Source organism: Scaptodrosophila lebanonensis, unplaced genomic scaffold, assembly GCF_003285725.1.
Source record: "Scaptodrosophila lebanonensis strain 11010-0011.00,11010-0021.00 unplaced genomic scaffold, SlebRS2 tig00000098-arrow-pilon, whole genome shotgun sequence".
NCBI lineage: Eukaryota > Metazoa > Arthropoda > Insecta > Diptera > Drosophilidae > Scaptodrosophila > Scaptodrosophila lebanonensis.
The window spans coordinates 722,549-739,791 of record NW_022060568.1 but is presented as its reverse complement, the minus strand read 5'-3'; the positions used below and the strand labels follow the sequence as shown (position 1 = coordinate 739,791).

The following is a 17,243-nucleotide window of genomic DNA, read 5'->3' as shown; positions in this document are numbered from 1 at the left end:
AACTTGACTTGCTTTGCCTGCCAAGTGGGCAGTGTCGTTGCCGTCTCTACTGGAAAAACGGTGGTTGTGGCTGCTGCTGCTGTGGCAGCGATTTTCACACGCTTTTTTACCTTCTACAAAAAGGAAAATTAAGAATGACAACAACACAAACCTAGCCGGCGGCCAGAAGCCGCATAGTTGTGATTTATGGCAGCTGCAGACAAAACAAAATATTCCGCACATTAGCAATCAAGCCCGCCTCAACGTGCCCGTCATTTTCTCCCTTCCACAGCCTGTCTCTCGCTCCCGCTCGCTCTTTGTTCACTCTCTGAAAACTTAAAGACAGCGACGACCAAAGCTGCCGCGATTCAAAATTAACTGACTTTTTGGCGTGCGACATGTGCGCTTGCATATATGTATGTATGCGTGAGTGTGGGTTACAGGCTACCCAGTCGAGTAGAGTGTGGTAGAGTGTGTTCGCCAAAAATAAATTCTCAGCCAAATCGCACTCTCCACAGTCATACAAATAAGCGATTAAAGAATACCCACCCAGCGAGAGTGGATTTGTTTAACGCTTTAACGCCGAGCGAATACATTTACCAAAAAGAAAAATATATATATAATAATATTTTAACTGAAATGCAAAAATATTTTTTTAATCATGAGACATTGAATGTTATCTTATTACAAATTTTTTATTTTGTAAAATATACTTTTTTAAAACAACTAAGAATCAACCTCGCAAGAATCTAAAAAAAATAATTTATAATAGGAATTTTTTTTCTAACTATAATTGGTATATTGTTTATTATAATAGTCTTTAAATAAGGAAGGACGCTCATGTGATTGCAAGCGAAGGAACATCTCATCATTTCAGTCTAATTTCAAAATATTGAACAGCAACTTTTGTTGCAGTGCATGAAACTCCGACTGAGTGTGTGCAATTTGATTAAAACGGCAACACTGTGTCAAAATGTGTGTGCGCGCTCACTCACACCAATAAACAAGCATCGTTTCAATTGCAGCTGCTCCTGTTGCTCCTCCTATTGTTGTTGTAGTAGTAAGCGAATTAAATTACTTATGACATGTGTTCAGCAAAAATTGTTTTAAAACTTGAGCATTTGCAACGCTAAAAAATGTCGACGCAGCGTCGTTGAGCAGGCCCGGTTAATGACTCACTCAAACCACTTTAAGTCGCTGACGCTCTTAAGCACACACACACTTGCACACACATAGAGCACACCGGTATTTCAACATTGCGTTACACACTCATTTCGTTTGTTCATTCTTACTTGCTTTCTTTCATCCACTTCGTTTTTATTGCTGCATGATCACTCCAGGCAAGCAAAATAATATAAAAAAAGCAAACTGAAGAGAATTGGGCAGAAAAAAAACTCACCTGCAATTTTCAATTGTTACCGGCGCAAAAATATATTTTGCTTGGAAATTGTTGCACCACAAATAACAACAAAAACAATTTCGCGACGCTGCTTGCTTTTGTTGTTTTAGCCTTCCAACTAGCTACCAACAAAGTTCCACACAAAAGAATTAAAAAAAAATTATTTATGCTGTTCAACGTCGCGGCGAAAGCACAAAAAATTACTTCGTTGTGTCGTCGTCGTTGAGGCACACGAACACGAATAAAAAAATACCACAGCAACGGCCGGCAACAGCGAGAAACGGCTACGCTTGTGTTGGAGCGTGTGCGTGTATGAGTGGCGGCTTGTTGCGCTTTTTTGACTTTGCACTTTATATGCAACGGAATTCAAACTTACAACTTGATGATTGCTCCGATGCTTATTTTATATTTATATATTTTATTTGTTGGTGCCAAAAAACGTTATAGTTCTTTGTTGCTAACAAATGAAAAAACGCATAAAAAATAAACGAAACAAAACTAGAATGGGGATGTAAAAGAGCAACCAACAATGATGGCATCGATAATTTTTGTGGGATGCCGGCCTATATCGATACACAAAGCCAGCTGCTGCCGTGCACCCAGTCCACGTATAGCGGGCGCTGCCACCTATTAGTGTTCGTAAATATGAAAATTGCAAAGGGCTGATAAGCTTTTGCTAATAAGAACCGTTGCGGACTTGTATTTTTAAAAGATGGTGTTGAAGTACTGGAATTAGTTACCAACTTGTTCGTCGTTTTTATTTTAGATTGCTTATGGGGAATTCTATGTATAAATGTAAATATGTACATATCTTATATTTATTACAGCGATTTTTATATTTATGCTGTGACTTATATGGCTAAAAATATAAACTCTTATTAGGCAAAACACCACTTTATTTTTTTGAATAATGTAGCTTAAGTTTTTAAGAGCAATATGTGACTTCGATTTATATGTTTACTTGTATATTTAAGTTGGGCATTAAATAATTCCATAATGAAGGAAAGGTGCATGTGTGGTAGTCATTGGATGATGTTCTGGTCGAAAGTATATTGTAATTTTAAAAAGTGGCATACAAATAAATTCATTCCTTAATACAACAAAAAGTGATAAGATATATCTAAATATACATATGAATGTATACATCAAATTCAAATTACGTGGCAAACCAACAAATGCCTTGTTGCTATTTTGACGAAGGTTTCAATACATACAGCTGTTTCAAATGGTATTTTCTAGAAAGTCTTATCGATAGCGATAATTAAATTTTCGATAAGCGACATCTACCGGCCACTGTCAAATCAACACGTCAACGATTTCTTCTTCTTTCCTTAAACATCTGAACGGCGGCTATTCCCAATTGTAAAGAAATATTTTTTTATATTTCATACAATTATTGAAATAAAACGTTTGAGACTACGCCGCACATTTGACCGCATCATCAAAAAGCAGCGCTTAAACAAAGCGATTAATATTAATCGACACGTAAGTACATAACTAATAATTAACGGCACTTGCTCGCGCTCGCCCACCAGCTGCTTGCGTTGCAAAAAAAACGGCGTTTAATAAAAAAGAAACAGCGAACCTGAACTGTATTTAGCAAAGCGTGGTAATATAATTTTCGTCTCGTAGCGCAGACAACAAACAAAATGTTGGCAAATCAATGCCGCTGGCGGTCCTTCAATGCCGGCTGCCTGGGCCTGAGTCTGACGTTGTATTTCATCTTTGTGGTCGGTTTCATGAACATGCAGAGCGCGAATGCCGCTGCAGTCATGTCCGTGGACTTGGGCACTGAATGGATGAAAGTCGGGGTTGTGTCGCCTGGCGTTCCTATGGAGATTGCCTTAAATCGCGAATCGAAACGCAAGACACCGGCGATTCTCGCCTTTCGAGATGGAATGCGGACTTTTGGAGAGGATGCGCAGACTATTGGCATACGTGAGCCATCGGCGGCCTACGGCTATCTGCTTGATCTGCTGGGCAAGACAATTGATAATCCAATTGTCGACTTATACAGGTGATTGATTTAAACCAATTTGAACATATTTATTGCGCATGTGTGTGTTGTATATTTGTTTGTTGTTGCTGATAATGTTGTTGCTGCTGTGAAAGCTGGTCAAAGCGAAGCGTGTTCTTGGCCACGTCACGCTTAGCCTGGCCAAGTTGTAATTGTTGTTTACATTAAACTGAATTGCTTTATTTGCTAATACACTTTCTAATTTCTATATAGAAAACGTTTTCCGTACTACGACATTGTTGGAGATCTAAAACGAAATACGGTGGTCTTTAAACGTGGCGATGACGAAACGTTTTCGGTGGAGGAGCTCATTGCTCAAATGCTTGTAAAGGCCAAAGAGTTCGCTCAGGAATCCACCCAGCAGCCGATTGCGGAGTGTGTGTTGACCGTTCCCGGCTATTTCGGGCAGGCGGAGCGTGAAGCTCTGTTAGCTGCAGCCCAATTGGCTAATCTGAAGGTGCTCCAGCTGATCAACGACTATGCAGCCGTTGCTCTCAACTATGGTGTATTCCACCGTGGCGAGATCAATGAGACTGCCCAATACTTTTTGTTCTACGATATGGGCGCTTACAAGACCTCGGCGGCTGTGGTCAGCTATCAGTTGGTGAAGGACAAGCAAACGAAAGAAACAAATCCGGTGGTGCAGGTCTTAGGCGTGGGCTTCGATCGCACTTTAGGTGGCTTGGAGATTCAATTGCGTTTGCGCGATTATCTGGCCGATGAGTTCAATGCACTGAAAAAGACAAAGACTGATGTGAAGAGCAGTCCACGAGCGCTTGCCAAATTATTTAAGGAGGCCGGACGTCTGAAGAATGTGCTGTCAGCCAATAACGATCACTATGCCCAAATCGAGAACCTCATTGAGGATAACGACTTCAAGCTGCAGGTGACGCGCGAAAAGCTCGAAGAATTGTGCGCCGATCTGTGGCCACGCGCCACCAAACCACTAGAGCAGGCACTCGCTTCTTCCAATCTCTCACTGGATGTGATCAATCAGGTGATACTGTTTGGCGGTGGCACACGTGTTCCCCGTGTCCAGGAGACTATCAAGGCACTCATCAAGCAGGAGCTGGGCAAGAATCTGAATGCCGATGAGTCGGCCACAATGGGTGCTGTGTATAAGGCAGCTGATTTGTCCGCCGGCTTCAAAGTAAAGAAGTTTGTAGTTAAGGATGCCGTTCTTTATCCCTTGCAAGTGGCCTTCGAGCGTGATCCTGGCGATGGTGCCGCTGTGAAGCATGTAAAGCGCTCGCTCTTCGCCCTAATGAATCCCTATCCTCAGAAGAAAGTCATCACATTCAATAAGCACACTGACGACTTTGAATTCTTTGTCAACTATGGCGACTTGGAGCGTTACACGCCCGAGGAAGTGGCGGCTATTGGCAGTCTGAACATCACACGAGTCGAACTGAAGCAGGTCAAGGAATTGCTGGAGAAATCCAAGAAGGAGTCTGTAGACAACAAGGGCATCAAAGCTTACTTCTATCTCGACGATTCTGGAATCTTCCGCTGCACGGGCGTAGAATATGTCTACGATAAGCAAAAGCTGGTAGAGGAAGGCGACGAGGACAGCACTCTAGCTAAGCTGGGCAGCACCATCAGCAAGCTCTTCACCAAAGATGGAGAGAAGGCTAGCGACAATGCGGATGCATCCAAAAAGGATCAAGATCAGGAACAGGAAGAGCAGGCCACTGGTGACGATGGCAGCAAGTCAGAGAGCAGCAAACGCCAGGCGTCTGATGCTGAGGAGCAAGCACAGAACAAACCTGACGAGTCCAAACCGGAAACTGAAAAGAATAAGGAGAAGGAGAAGAATGAGACCATCAAGCTTGTGACTATAAAAACGCCTGTGGTGCACAGCACTCACCTGCAATTTGCTCCCCCGCTCTCCGGTGCCGCTTACGACAGTTCGCAGGTCAAACTGCAGGCCATCAACAAGGCAGAGGAGCATCGCGTTCGTCTGGAGTCCGCCTTCAATGCCCTTGAGTCGCACATCATTGAAGTGCAGCAGAAATTGGATGAGGAGCAATATGGCAGCTGTGCCACTGACGCTGAGAAGGAGAAACTACTGAGCGAGTGCAGCACCCTATCCGAATGGCTCTACGAGGACCATGAGAATCCCGTGCCCGAACTATATGAGGATAAGTTGACGCAACTAAAGAAATTGTCGAATGTATTTCTCGCTCGTCACTGGGAGCACGAGGAGCGTCCCGAGGCCATTAAGGCGCTCAAGGGTATGATCGATGGAGCTGACAAGTTCCTGCTTACTGCACGCAATCTTACCAAGGACATCAACCCGGACAAGGATGTCTTCACTCAAGTCGAAATCGATACGCTGATCAAAGTCATAAGCGAGACAAATGAGTGGGTCGAGACGGAGAAAGCTGCCCAAAACAAACTGAAGCGTAATGCCGAGGTTCGTCTAACCGTCAAGGATATAACGGAGAAGATGGCGCTGCTTGATCGCGAAGTTAAATATCTGGTCAACAAGATCAAGATCTGGAAACCGAAGGCGAAGCCCGCCGACAAGGAGAAGACCAAAGAGACTGAAAAGGACGGCAGTGGAGACCAGCACGGTTCCGCGGACAAGGAGGAGCCTGCCCAGGCAGAGCCTCCTAGCACCGACCAGGAACATTCCGAAGAGGCCACAGAAACGCCCTCACCAGATGTCGATGACAAGACACCCCATGGTGAACTCTAAACTGATCTGATCATCATGACATAGACATCAGTGCCTGGAAGCTTTCTACCGAGTTTCTAGCAAAGTAACGATGATGGGGAGCTGGAGAAGAAGGTGAAGCAGGAGCAGTTGTTGCGAACGCAGTGCGTGGAAAGCTATATAGGATAGGAAAAAGGAGGTCAGGTTTTTTGTAGTATTTTTTGGGGCGGGGCTGCGACGTCACTGCAATTTATGTTGATGATATTTGATGAGGAACAAGTTTTTGAAGCGTGATAATCAATGGATGATAATACCGGGGGGCGTTCGCTTGTTATGAATAGAGGGGGGAATATGGGGTAGGGGGCTCTGATCTGTATTTCTTGAAGCCCTCCGCGCACACGCATCACGTTAAAACCTTTTCTTCTAATTAGCTAAAAGCGGGGTTAATTATACTATGTTAATTTAAATAAATTACAAACAACATAAAGAAATTTAATGAAGTAAATTCAATTTCCATTCCGTCGGCCCTTTTAATTATTTTTTTATTCATTCGAGATACAGAATGTATGCCTATGATATATTATCTGCATTACACTTAGAACTTACTCTATAAATTAAGACTTGAAACTACCACATACCCCAACCCCGTAATATGAATATCTAACTCTACATGTATACATACTATATTTCTGTAAACATATTTATGTATGTATGTACCCAAAAAACGTACCGCGCATTTACAGGAAAGACAAGCTCAAAAAATAAAAACTATTCACGGAAAATAACTCGTTGTTTATATACATATGAATGTACATACTATATGTATAGTATATTCATATTAAAATGTTTTTTATTATTAAAGTTGTGGGGAATAATATCGGAACCCATATATTGAGTTAAAATAATAACCGAAATTGTTTATCTATAAAAAGGGTAAGACAAAAATCATACTATGTTGTCATCTTAAAGGCAGTTTTTTAAAGTGGCATACAATTTTAAGTGATTCGAAGTCGTTGATATCGATATTACAAAATTGCACTTGCAATATCGAATAGGTGTAACAGTATTTATTAAGCTATGCTCCTCTTGACATAATTTCTATGGAAATCTAAAATACATATAATTGCGTTTATATACATATTAAAAAACGGAAATATATATTTACTGTCACCTGTCAATAAATACACTTGCCCATGCAGTATGCATATCGATACCATCGATATGCAGTGTGACATTTTAATGCTTATAGTTTACGGGCACACTTGTTTTAGAAGAAGCAGAAATCTCGTCCGACTATCTGTAGAATAAAAAAATTATTCGTGCATTAATTAATAATATTATACCGTTACGGCAACGATAATTTATTCGCGCGTGTTTATAAAATATCGAAAAACTATATTAAATTCCCAACAGAGGAACAATAACAAAAAAAACTTAAAAAATAAAACCATAAAAAAGTTACACGGCTGCTGCAACAAGAAAATATGGCGAATTGCTGCATATTTGCATGCGCTTAATATATTTGTCAATCATAGGTAAATGTAAAGGCACTGCACTCATTTTTACTTTTGCATTATTTGTAAGTGTGAGTTTGGTTTGTTCGAGTCGTAATGGGAGAAAAAAAGTAATAGAAAACATTGAGCAATTGATTTTGCTAGACGGTCGGAAAATGAACACCAACAATGCAATGGCAGTGTGTGCGTGTGTGTTTATTTATATGTATGTATATGTGAGCTTCACGCATTAACCAGCCATTGGAAGTTTACAATAACGGCAAACTGTAAAAAAAATTAGTACTCATATCTCTGGCCTGCATGCGAATAATATTTTTTCGTATGTTTTCTGTCGATAGGACCATCACCGATATGCGATAACTCTCATATTTCGATTGCACAATTTTTGTCGATGATATATATATATGTACTTGTCCGAGTTGCTCCGTTTTTTTTTCTTCAGTAAAATTTCGCAGCTTCAAGTCGACGGATGATGACGCGTTTAGTGAAGGTGCCACAAAGCGGGCGTGCGTGTGTTACTCCGTTTCTTTTTTCGTGTGTGAGTGTTTGCTGTTTCTGTTGTTGTTTTTTTCCTTTTTTTTGCACAATTTTCTTCGCACTTTTTTCTGCTTTTTGGCTACATTTAGAACTTTGAAAGTGCCATCAAGTATGCGAACGAGTTCAGGCCTGTGTGTGTTTGTGTTTATATGTACATACATATGTGTGTTCATGTGTGTCTCTGTTTTGTGTGCACGTATATGCCTGTTAAAATGCAAACAAAGGAGTTCTTCATCTCATTGGAATAGGATGGTTGAAAGAATTTAAATAAACTAAAGCCCAATTGAGCGTGTCAGGATAGAATCTCAGCTTTCATCTTCTTTCCAAACACGTAGCCGCTCCAATTCTATGAATCACGGCCATAAGATGAAAAAAATATTTTATCGGACAATAATATTCAGAGTCTGGGTCTGCGACAAAACAGTAGCGCACACTCGCAAAATTGTATAAGCCGAGTGCCATATGTATGAATGTGTGTGTAAGTGAACGCGGCTGTCTACGTGCCAGTGTAACCGTATGTATATATAAATATATATGTGTATGCAATGCTGAAAACGAAAAGAAAAAGGTTATGCCATGATATGGACGTTTTCCGCTGCGTTGCCATCCGATGCCAGACCGTCCAGCAGCTGGTAGACAAAATTTTGGCTCACAGCTGCCATACTCATGAGTCTCCACTCCACTGCCGCTACCACGGCAACTACCCGTGGGCTCCACATTGGAGCTGCACATTGAGTTGAAGCTCTTGTAAACCTTTCATTTGTCCATTGCTTTCTATCTTCAACTTGATGTGAAGATGTGCCATACATAGAAGGACAAGTTCAAATGTATTTATACAAACCATACTATATAGCGCTTTATCTACATATTTATATATGCATACATAGGCAATTCGTTTTAACTTTGTTGCTGGCTGTTGCTTATTAATCAGTTAATTGTCAGCTGTAGCTTTATGGGCACATATAGGAAAGCTATTTGAACAGACCTTTTGATTCTATTTTGTTACATATAATTGTATATGAGTTGTGCGAGATTAGTTTACAAAAAGTGCATTGTTTTCGTTTCCATAGCAAATAAATGCATCTTTTTTTTTTATTAAAGCGAACTTTACTGGCATGGCACAGTGCAAGCGCTCCATTCCTAATCAGAGGCATACAAATTCCAAAGATAACTCGCAAAATATGATCGTACCATTTGTAATCAACCCGATAGTTGATTTACAATTTATTATTTGGCTGGTCACCTTATTCATTTTATTCCATTTAACAATCAAAGTATTCAAGTTTCAACATGTGACCCTTTCGTTTCATTTGTACACATATTTTAAATATTCGTTCCGTCCACTGATTTCGACGATATGTGATAGATTAGACTATTAAATCAAAAATCACCGCATTTTGACCACTGTGTGTTGCTTTTGGGCTTGGGTTGGTCCGCTTGACCAGCAAGCAAGCGAGCAGCACCTCTCCAGGCTTACAGGCTTCTTCTTCTTTGATTTCTTTGTGCAATGCATACACACACATACATACAAAGGTTTGTCTGCGTTTACGTATGTGTGTATTACCGAGCTGTTTCAATTCCTCTTTGGCATTTTCTTCAGCCATAATTTGTCGTTTTTTTTTTTTTAAATTGTCAGCAGCCGCCCGTCAACCTTTGAATTTTCTGTCAACAAAATGCATATATTATATATAGATTGCGCTTCAGTTAAGTACTTTCAATTCTAATAGTATTTCACACGACATTATTCAAATTTATGTTTATTTTTTTTTAAATAAACTTGTGTATTAGTATACAAAACATTAGGCTTTACTTTGTATCAAAACGTGAAAAGTATAATAAAAAATGTAAAGTCTACAAGTTAGAGTTGCAATTATTCGTGGAAATTGATTAGCAAAAAAAATAAATTCGTGAAGTTCGTTCGAGTTGGCTAAACAAAAACAGTTAACGAATTTGTGAAAACGGATACACGACGGAAACAAGAGAGAGTTCCACTTTAATAAAGAGACAGGCGGCCGGCGGAGAGGAGAGGAATTTCAGTTTATTTTCTCAATTTTCGATGAGCTCAAACAAATTTGTTTTCTATTTATTTAATCTTAGCAAGTAATATCAGTATTTTTTTTTCGAATTGATAGCGTGCGTGGGTGAATGAGTGAAAACTGAAACCATTTGTGATTGTGTGACTCAAGCTTAAAAACATATACAAACATACATACATATGTATGTAAATGCGTGTGAGATGCTGTTTGTTGTTGGTTTTCATTATACCCTAAACCCGAAGGCTGAAAGAATGCATACTAGAAAGTCTAGACGTCAAATGAAAAACAGGCAAGAGTCGTAGCAGACAGCTCCATGTTATACGTACATATGTATATGATCAGCTGAGACGAATCGATATATACAGCATGTACATACATATGTAAAAACATAAAAACACCGAGAACTTCTGAACCATAAAACACAGCAAGGACACCAGAATGGTTTTACACTTGTGCAGACTCAGTTTATTACAAACCATACTATTTGTTAATAAAAATTTATATTATATAACTCCCATAGAGCCGATCGGTACAAGCCAAAGGGTGTTAGTGTTTTACGATATCTTAGCCGAAATTGGTTATATTGAGGAGTACAGGGTAGTCGTTTTTGTTTCGGTTTTGTGATTTGCGCATAAAATGTATTTCGATAATTTATTTTGCCATTTACTTCTTTTTCGGATCTAGCATTTTAAGTGATACGTATATGAGGAAAAGGACATCGTTAAAAAACAGACAAAACAACTAAAGTTGCGATATTGTATTAGAAAAACAATCAACAACAAAAAAGGAAAAAAAGAAAAACACCGTTGACACGGAGAGCCAAGAAACCCTTCACGCCGAAGAGAAAGAAGGGAGGCGTAGGCGTGCATGCTGCTGCCTCTGGAGGAGAGTGCGAGAGTGAGTGCATGAGGTGTGTTTGTGTGTGTGGCTCAATAGTGTTGTGTAGTGCAGTGAAGCGACCGAGAACGGTTCGTGCAGAGAGGAGAAAAGAAAAGCCAGAAACAAATAACACAACACACACAACTAAATTCTGGCAGTGCTGCCATTTATAATCTACCTCCATAAACAACAACAATAATAATAATACACACATAAGCAAATCGTATATAAGAGCAATAACTACAACAAAAAACAAAAACAACTCGCCAAGTGAAAAGTGTGGGAAAACGCCATCAATCGTCGATAAACAGACAGCGGACTTGCGCGCACTAAGAGGAAGAAATATAAAAACGAATAAAGACGTCGCAAAAAAAAATCAGAACTGCAATAACAAACAAAGAGGACAGCCGCCACTGAAGTGTGCGTGCGTGAGTACGTGATAGTGCGTGTCTGTCTGGGTCTGGTATCGTCGTCGTAAGCTGCCGTACTCATCGGTAGCTGCGCAAGCCTCACCATTCTGGGTGCGGTGACGTTTGTGCCAACGGCAACGAGATCGAGCTATAGCTCGACATTGTTGCTGCATCAACAACAACAAGGAGAACAGAGGAGACATCACAAACAATAACGACTACAACGACTACATCATCTCTACATACATCGTATATCATCAATATCATTTGATGCATTAATCTTCACCAACACTACAAACAGTAACAATATTAGCAACAGTGACAACGATATATAAAAAACGCCAAAAGCGTTTGATAACCAACCATTGCCTTGCCCGCCAATATGGCGTGCCTTAACACCTTAAAGCTAGAAATCAAAACTCTGGAGAAAATCTTTCCGAAAAATCATGATCGCTTTCAGATACTCAATTCCAGCGTGGATGAGCTACTCTGCAGATTTATCGATAAGAATGGCAAACGTTATGATATTCATGCAAACATAACGGTAAGTCGGAGTAAAATATTTAATTTATATTTTTAAAATTCAACCACCATTATTTACGGAAAAGTACATTTATTCTGCACTCGAAATCCTAGTTAAAGTATTGATATTCACCTTTTTTGTTATGGTGCTCTTCTTCGTAGCTGTAGAGTAAAAGATGTGATCACCCAAAATAAATTGGTTCGTGAAAAAATACATCGTCATACTATCATCAGCCACATTTCAAAACAACCTACCTAACTATACAAGTATATTAGGAACAATCTGCTCGTTTTTCATTTATATACAAAAAATATGTATCATATGCATATGTAAGTAGTCAGGTATGCCGGAGCTCAGCATTTTTTATTTGTTTCCACCCCCCTCTATGCATTTGGCTTTAACAAAAGAATTACTTCTGCGCATTTACTTTTGAACAACCATGTTGCAATAGATGACCTAAAAGTGCTTTGTGTCGGTTTTCAAGCCTCAATAACAGCAGACACAACAGATTTTCTGCTTCTTGTCGCATCCTTTACAGAGCTAATCTGCTCACATGAAATAATTTGAGACCTTTTGGGATCACTTGATATCACTCTTTTCACCCATATTCTTTAAATGGAAAGTGTGCTTTTGTCTTTCGATCTTCATTATTCTTTGATTTGCTAGCTGGTTGGTGCAGTAAATGATGACAGAGTTTTATTATCTTATAAAACAAATTCGCGTCCACGAAAAAGAATAATTCTTCTGTATATGTTGAATATTTGAAACTTTTTGTACTCTGACATTTTTCTGATAATTTTTACCAATCGTTTCAACTTATTTCTGATACTAAACTCTATTTTTTTTAAAGCAACAATTCAATATATTTGCTGGATTGTCTTTTTCAGTTCATCATTCATTTACCTTTCGGCTTGCCTTGAGTTTGTCTCTTTTGTTGTAGTTAAGTTCTCTGTTGAATGCACATGTTCTGATGCTCTTTATATGGATTTTATTGTTGCTTAAATTATATTTATTTACAGCGTGGTTCAATAATTTATAATTCATTGCACTCCGCCAGCTGGCAAGTGGCCGCCAACTTGCTCTGCCACCTTGTGAGCTGTTTCCTCCTCTCTTTCTTTCGCTACCCCCGACTTTATCATTCCCGGGCTATGTACGGTTTGGTTCAATGATCTAATTAAAGGTTACAATTTCGTTGTCATCGTCGTCGCCACTACGTCATACTATATATCCATACGTATGCAAAATGATAATAAGAATAAAAAAAAGAATAGCATTTTGAGTTGAGAATGCGTATAAGAAACCCTTGGGGTACAAATAGAAATCCAGTTTTTGGACCAGACATAACTTCTTTGATTGTATTAATTCTTCAGGGATGGCTATGAATATATATATGAAAATAGGAACAGGTTTAAAAAAAATAACTGAATAATCCACTTGCTTTACTGATTATTGTTTGTTGAATAGATCTAAACCCCATGAAAATGTTAAGATAATATATATCAATGTATTATAACATTAAAAAATATGTGTAGTTCTAACTCCCGTAATCTGCACTATTTTAGGAAACTTATCCATCATCTCCGCCAGTTTGGTTTGCTGAAAGCGAGGAGACGAGCGTTACAAATGCCGTGCAAATACTTAGTAATACAAATGGGCGCGATAATCACGTGATTAATCAGGTAAGCATTCATTTTATCAGCATATGTGTATGTGCATACTTATTGATGAAATATAATTATTCTATTGACGCGCTAGGTTGGCATATTGCTACGCGAACTATGCCGTTTGCACAATGTACCACTGCCACCCGATCTAGATAATTTGACCCTGCCGCTGCATACGCCGCCACCCTCTGCGTCGCCACTGCGTTGCGAACGGACTGGGGGACCGCATGGCAACGAGGAAACCGATTCGGATCAAGAAGAAATCGAAGATCCGATTGGAGAGAGCGAACAGGAGAGCGAAGGCGATGAGGATTTGCCATTGGAAATGGACGATGTTCGGAGTACAAATAAAGTAATTATTGAATACTCGTAAAATTTCTCCTCTCATTATTCCGAAATTTAATTTTTGTTAATTTATAGAAAGATGATATGGAAGTGGAACATTTAGCGACTTTAGAAAGACTGCGTCAAAGTCAAAGACAAGACTATTTAAAAGTAAGCATTGAAATACAATTTTTACAGTATTCCACCATCATGATCATTTATTATTATTTTCCTTGAAATTTTAGGGTTCCGTTTCTGGTTCCGTACAGGCAACCGACCGCCTGATGAAAGAACTACGTGATATTTATCGTTCAGACGCATTCAAAAAGAATATGTATTCGATTGAACTCGTCAATGACTCTATCTATGAATGGAACATACGCCTCAAGTCTGTGGATCCCGACAGTCCACTTCATAGTGATTTGTTAATGCTCAAAGAGAAGGAGGGCAAGGATAGTATATTATTGAACATATTGTTCAAAGAGACTTATCCGTTTGAGCCACCATTTGTGCGTGTCGTGCATCCAATCATCTCAGGTATGCTAAGAAATATATACACCTAATTCTGTTTTTACACGGTAGATTGGTTCCAGAAACAACCGTGTAAAAAAAATACTTGATCATATGCAAAAATAGGTGATTGGTTCCTTATCTCTAAAGAAAAATATATAATATTTTTAATTTTCAAACCGTGTTATATCAAAATCGCGTAAAAACAGAATTAGGTGTATACATATAATATTAAAGATATTAATTAATTTAAAAAAAAGAGCGGAATGCTTTATACTTAACGTGGAAATAGTAGAAACCTTCCTATTTGCGACAATGTGGAATTAAATAACACTCATTGGCTCTCTCCTACACAAAAGTAGATGTAAGCTAGAAATATTACAATTGAGTAAAGGTCGTAATTGCTAAAAATCAAGATCTATTGTATGATGAATGAATCGGCATATTGTTTTCCTTAAAAGTGGGAGCAAAATAAAATAGAAAGAGTAGAAATTCAGAGATCTTTAGAGATTAACGATAGGCAACACATTGTACAATAGAGGGGTTTAGTTGAATGATAAAAAATGATTGAACTGCAGGGGTCTATCGCCACATTTCTCTTTAGTAATTATAACTAATTATATTTTGTTCTTTTTCAGGTGGCTACGTGCTCATTGGTGGCGCCATTTGCATGGAGCTGTTGACCAAGCAGGGCTGGAGTTCCGCCTATACCGTTGAGGCCGTGATTATGCAAATTGCTGCGACACTAGTCAAAGGCAAAGCGCGCATACAGTTTGGTGCTACCAAGGTGGGTGCTGTGCGTATTTCCAAAGCTCGTCTCACTTCCTTAGACTATTTGTTAATCGCTACATTTTTTCTTCATAGGCATTGGCACAGAGTCAGTATAGCTTAGCAAGGGCCCAGCAGAGCTTCAAATCTTTGGTGCAAATTCACGAGAAGAATGGTAAGTACAAATAATCTATTCAGAAAGATCAAAAGATTTAATTTTTTCATATTCATTTGAACAGGCTGGTTTACACCGCCCAAGGAAGACGGTTAAGTTCAGGGTTGGCCATGGATGACAGCAGTAGTAGAAACAACAACAGCAACAGCACTACTAATCCACACACACTATATATACATACACACACACACACACCCATGGAGAAGAGGATCGACGGTGGCATTATTGAGGCGATTATAACTCGATCTTATATCAAATGCAATTTTCCAATGGGCTCTCGCAACTTTTCAACATCAGCAGGAAAAATGTCAACAGGACGCAACGGCAGATCGTTAATGTTCCTCGACACATGCACACATAGAAATATATATATACATATATATATATATATATATATATATATATATATATATATATATATATATATATATATATATATATATATATATATATATATATATATACATATGTTCAGAAGTTTTATGTTTCATTACACACCATGTTTCGGAAAGTGCACGACAAGTGATGAAATTGTAAATTTTTGTGGGGCTCATTTTACGATTGTATGCCGTGTGAAATTATGTAATGAGGTATTACATATGTATGTATAGACATATATATATGTATATCTATACATATATAGAAATCTATAGGTATATGTATGCTCTGCAGTTATTATTTAAAAATGTAAAAAGCAAAAGCCGAATGCTTTCTTGTGCTATTGTGTTGTCTCTCTTATACCCACTTACTTACATATGTATGTTTCAGTTGTACATTAAGCTAAAGAGTAACTGTGTCCGGATGTGTGTTTGTGCGCGTGTGTGCGTGTTTGTCGTGCCAAATGGAGAGAGCGACGGAATGCGGCAGCCCTCTTACATATCTTCTTTCGCTGCTGTCTTTGCACATTACATATGTACATATGTGTTTGTGTATATATTATAGCGTTGCGTGCTTATGTTTGTTTTTAAACGAGTCCTCCCCTCCCCTGCTGTTATTCAATTTAATTTTGTACAGTTCAATTATATGCCGGGGCAACTTTTTTGTGGGACCGCCATTGAGATGACAAGGATTGTGGAGATTGTGCGAAAAATGATGATGATGTTGCCAATGGCAGCGATAATGTCAAGTTACCAGAGTGTAAAGGCAATATATAAATATATATAAAGTGTATGTAAATGTTTGTATGGTAATTGTAAATGTAATGCAGGCGAAATTTTCCTCAAGAAAAAGGCATCTAATCTGCTACACCCACACATACCCATACAACAACGCCCACACCACACACAACCTCCTAAAAAACAATAACAGAATATAAATAAAGAAAACCCCAAGAATACAAAAGCCTAATTGTAATTATTTAAGTCCACCTAATCATAAACATACATATTTTTAAGTTTACATTTGTAATTTTATTTTTCTTTTAAGCCTAAGTATATTATATATATATAAATATATTAATACATGAAAAGAAAGATTTAAAATAAATCAAGAATATAGCGTTAGCCTAAAAGCAACACGATATGAGCGATCGTCAACATATAAGCCGTGAACCGAATACGCGCAAGCGTCAGCAGAGAGAGAAAATCTAATGTAAATTCGTCTTTCCAAATAATCGTAATCATAATAAATAATGATAATAATAGTAAACAGAAAACGAAACGAAAATTAGCAAAACGCATATACAGAAATAAAAACAGCAACAATCTTATTGTTACTATTACATAGTTCAGTTTTTTTTATTATTATTTTTATTGAAGCGAGAAAAATTTATTGTACATTTACATTGGCAAATTCTCATTTTAAGAGTATGTATTTAAGTAATATATACACATATAAATTATGAGAATAT

At 38.4% G+C, this 17,243-nt stretch overlaps 2 protein-coding genes across 5 annotated transcripts; both read left to right on the top strand.

Annotated features, from left to right (window-relative positions):
* The first annotated feature begins 2,721 nt into the window (after positions 1-2,721).
* LOC115627798 (hypoxia up-regulated protein 1) lies at positions 2,722-6,395 on the top strand. Of its 2 annotated transcripts, none has more exons than XM_030523625.1 (3): positions 2,722-2,863; positions 3,011-3,395; positions 3,609-6,395. In XM_030523625.1, exons 2-3 carry the CDS (start codon positions 3,028-3,030, stop codon positions 6,094-6,096), a joined length of 2,856 nt encoding a protein of 951 aa, XP_030379485.1. In that variant the 5' UTR covers positions 2,722-2,863; positions 3,011-3,027; the 3' UTR covers positions 6,097-6,395. The 2 variants fall into 2 exon arrangements, with proteins under 2 accessions (XP_030379485.1, XP_030379486.1); XM_030523626.1 differs by having other exon boundaries at positions 2,739-2,863; positions 3,016-3,395.
* A 937-nt stretch (positions 6,396-7,332) lies between these two features.
* LOC115627730 (ubiquitin-conjugating enzyme E2 Q2) lies at positions 7,333-15,747 on the top strand. Of its 3 annotated transcripts, none has more exons than XM_030523490.1 (9): positions 7,333-7,589; positions 10,826-11,974; positions 13,516-13,632; positions 13,709-13,969; positions 14,038-14,112; positions 14,187-14,478; positions 15,090-15,247; positions 15,316-15,394; positions 15,459-15,747. In XM_030523490.1, the coding sequence occupies exons 2-9, from the start codon at positions 11,813-11,815 to the stop codon at positions 15,488-15,490; spliced, it is 1,176 nt and encodes a 391-aa protein (XP_030379350.1). In that variant the 5' UTR covers positions 7,333-7,589; positions 10,826-11,812; the 3' UTR covers positions 15,491-15,747. The 3 variants fall into 3 exon arrangements, with proteins under 3 accessions (XP_030379350.1, XP_030379352.1, XP_030379351.1); XM_030523492.1 differs by having other exon boundaries at positions 7,335-7,589; positions 15,090-15,238; XM_030523491.1 differs by lacking the exon at positions 7,333-7,589 and adding an exon at positions 8,042-8,104.
* Positions 15,748-17,243: the final 1,496 nt, after the last annotated feature.

What these genes read in the sequence shown, in the direction of transcription:
- LOC115627798 (XM_030523625.1), top strand. Translation starts at nt 3,028, where the DNA reads ATGTTGGCAAATCAATGCCGCTGGCGGTCCTTCAATGCCGGCTGCCTG. An exon ending in CCAATTGTCGACTTATACAG is followed by an intron (nt 3,396 to 3,608) that starts GTGATTGATTTA and finishes ATTTCTATATAG; the next exon opens with AAAACGTTTTCCGTACTACG.
- LOC115627730 (XM_030523490.1), top strand. Translation starts at nt 11,813, where the DNA reads ATGGCGTGCCTTAACACCTTAAAGCTAGAAATCAAAACTCTGGAGAAA. An exon ending in ATAATCACGTGATTAATCAG is followed by an intron (nt 13,633 to 13,708) that starts GTAAGCATTCAT and finishes TTGACGCGCTAG; the next exon opens with GTTGGCATATTGCTACGCGA. An exon ending in AAAGACAAGACTATTTAAAA is followed by an intron (nt 14,113 to 14,186) that starts GTAAGCATTGAA and finishes TTGAAATTTTAG; the next exon opens with GGTTCCGTTTCTGGTTCCGT.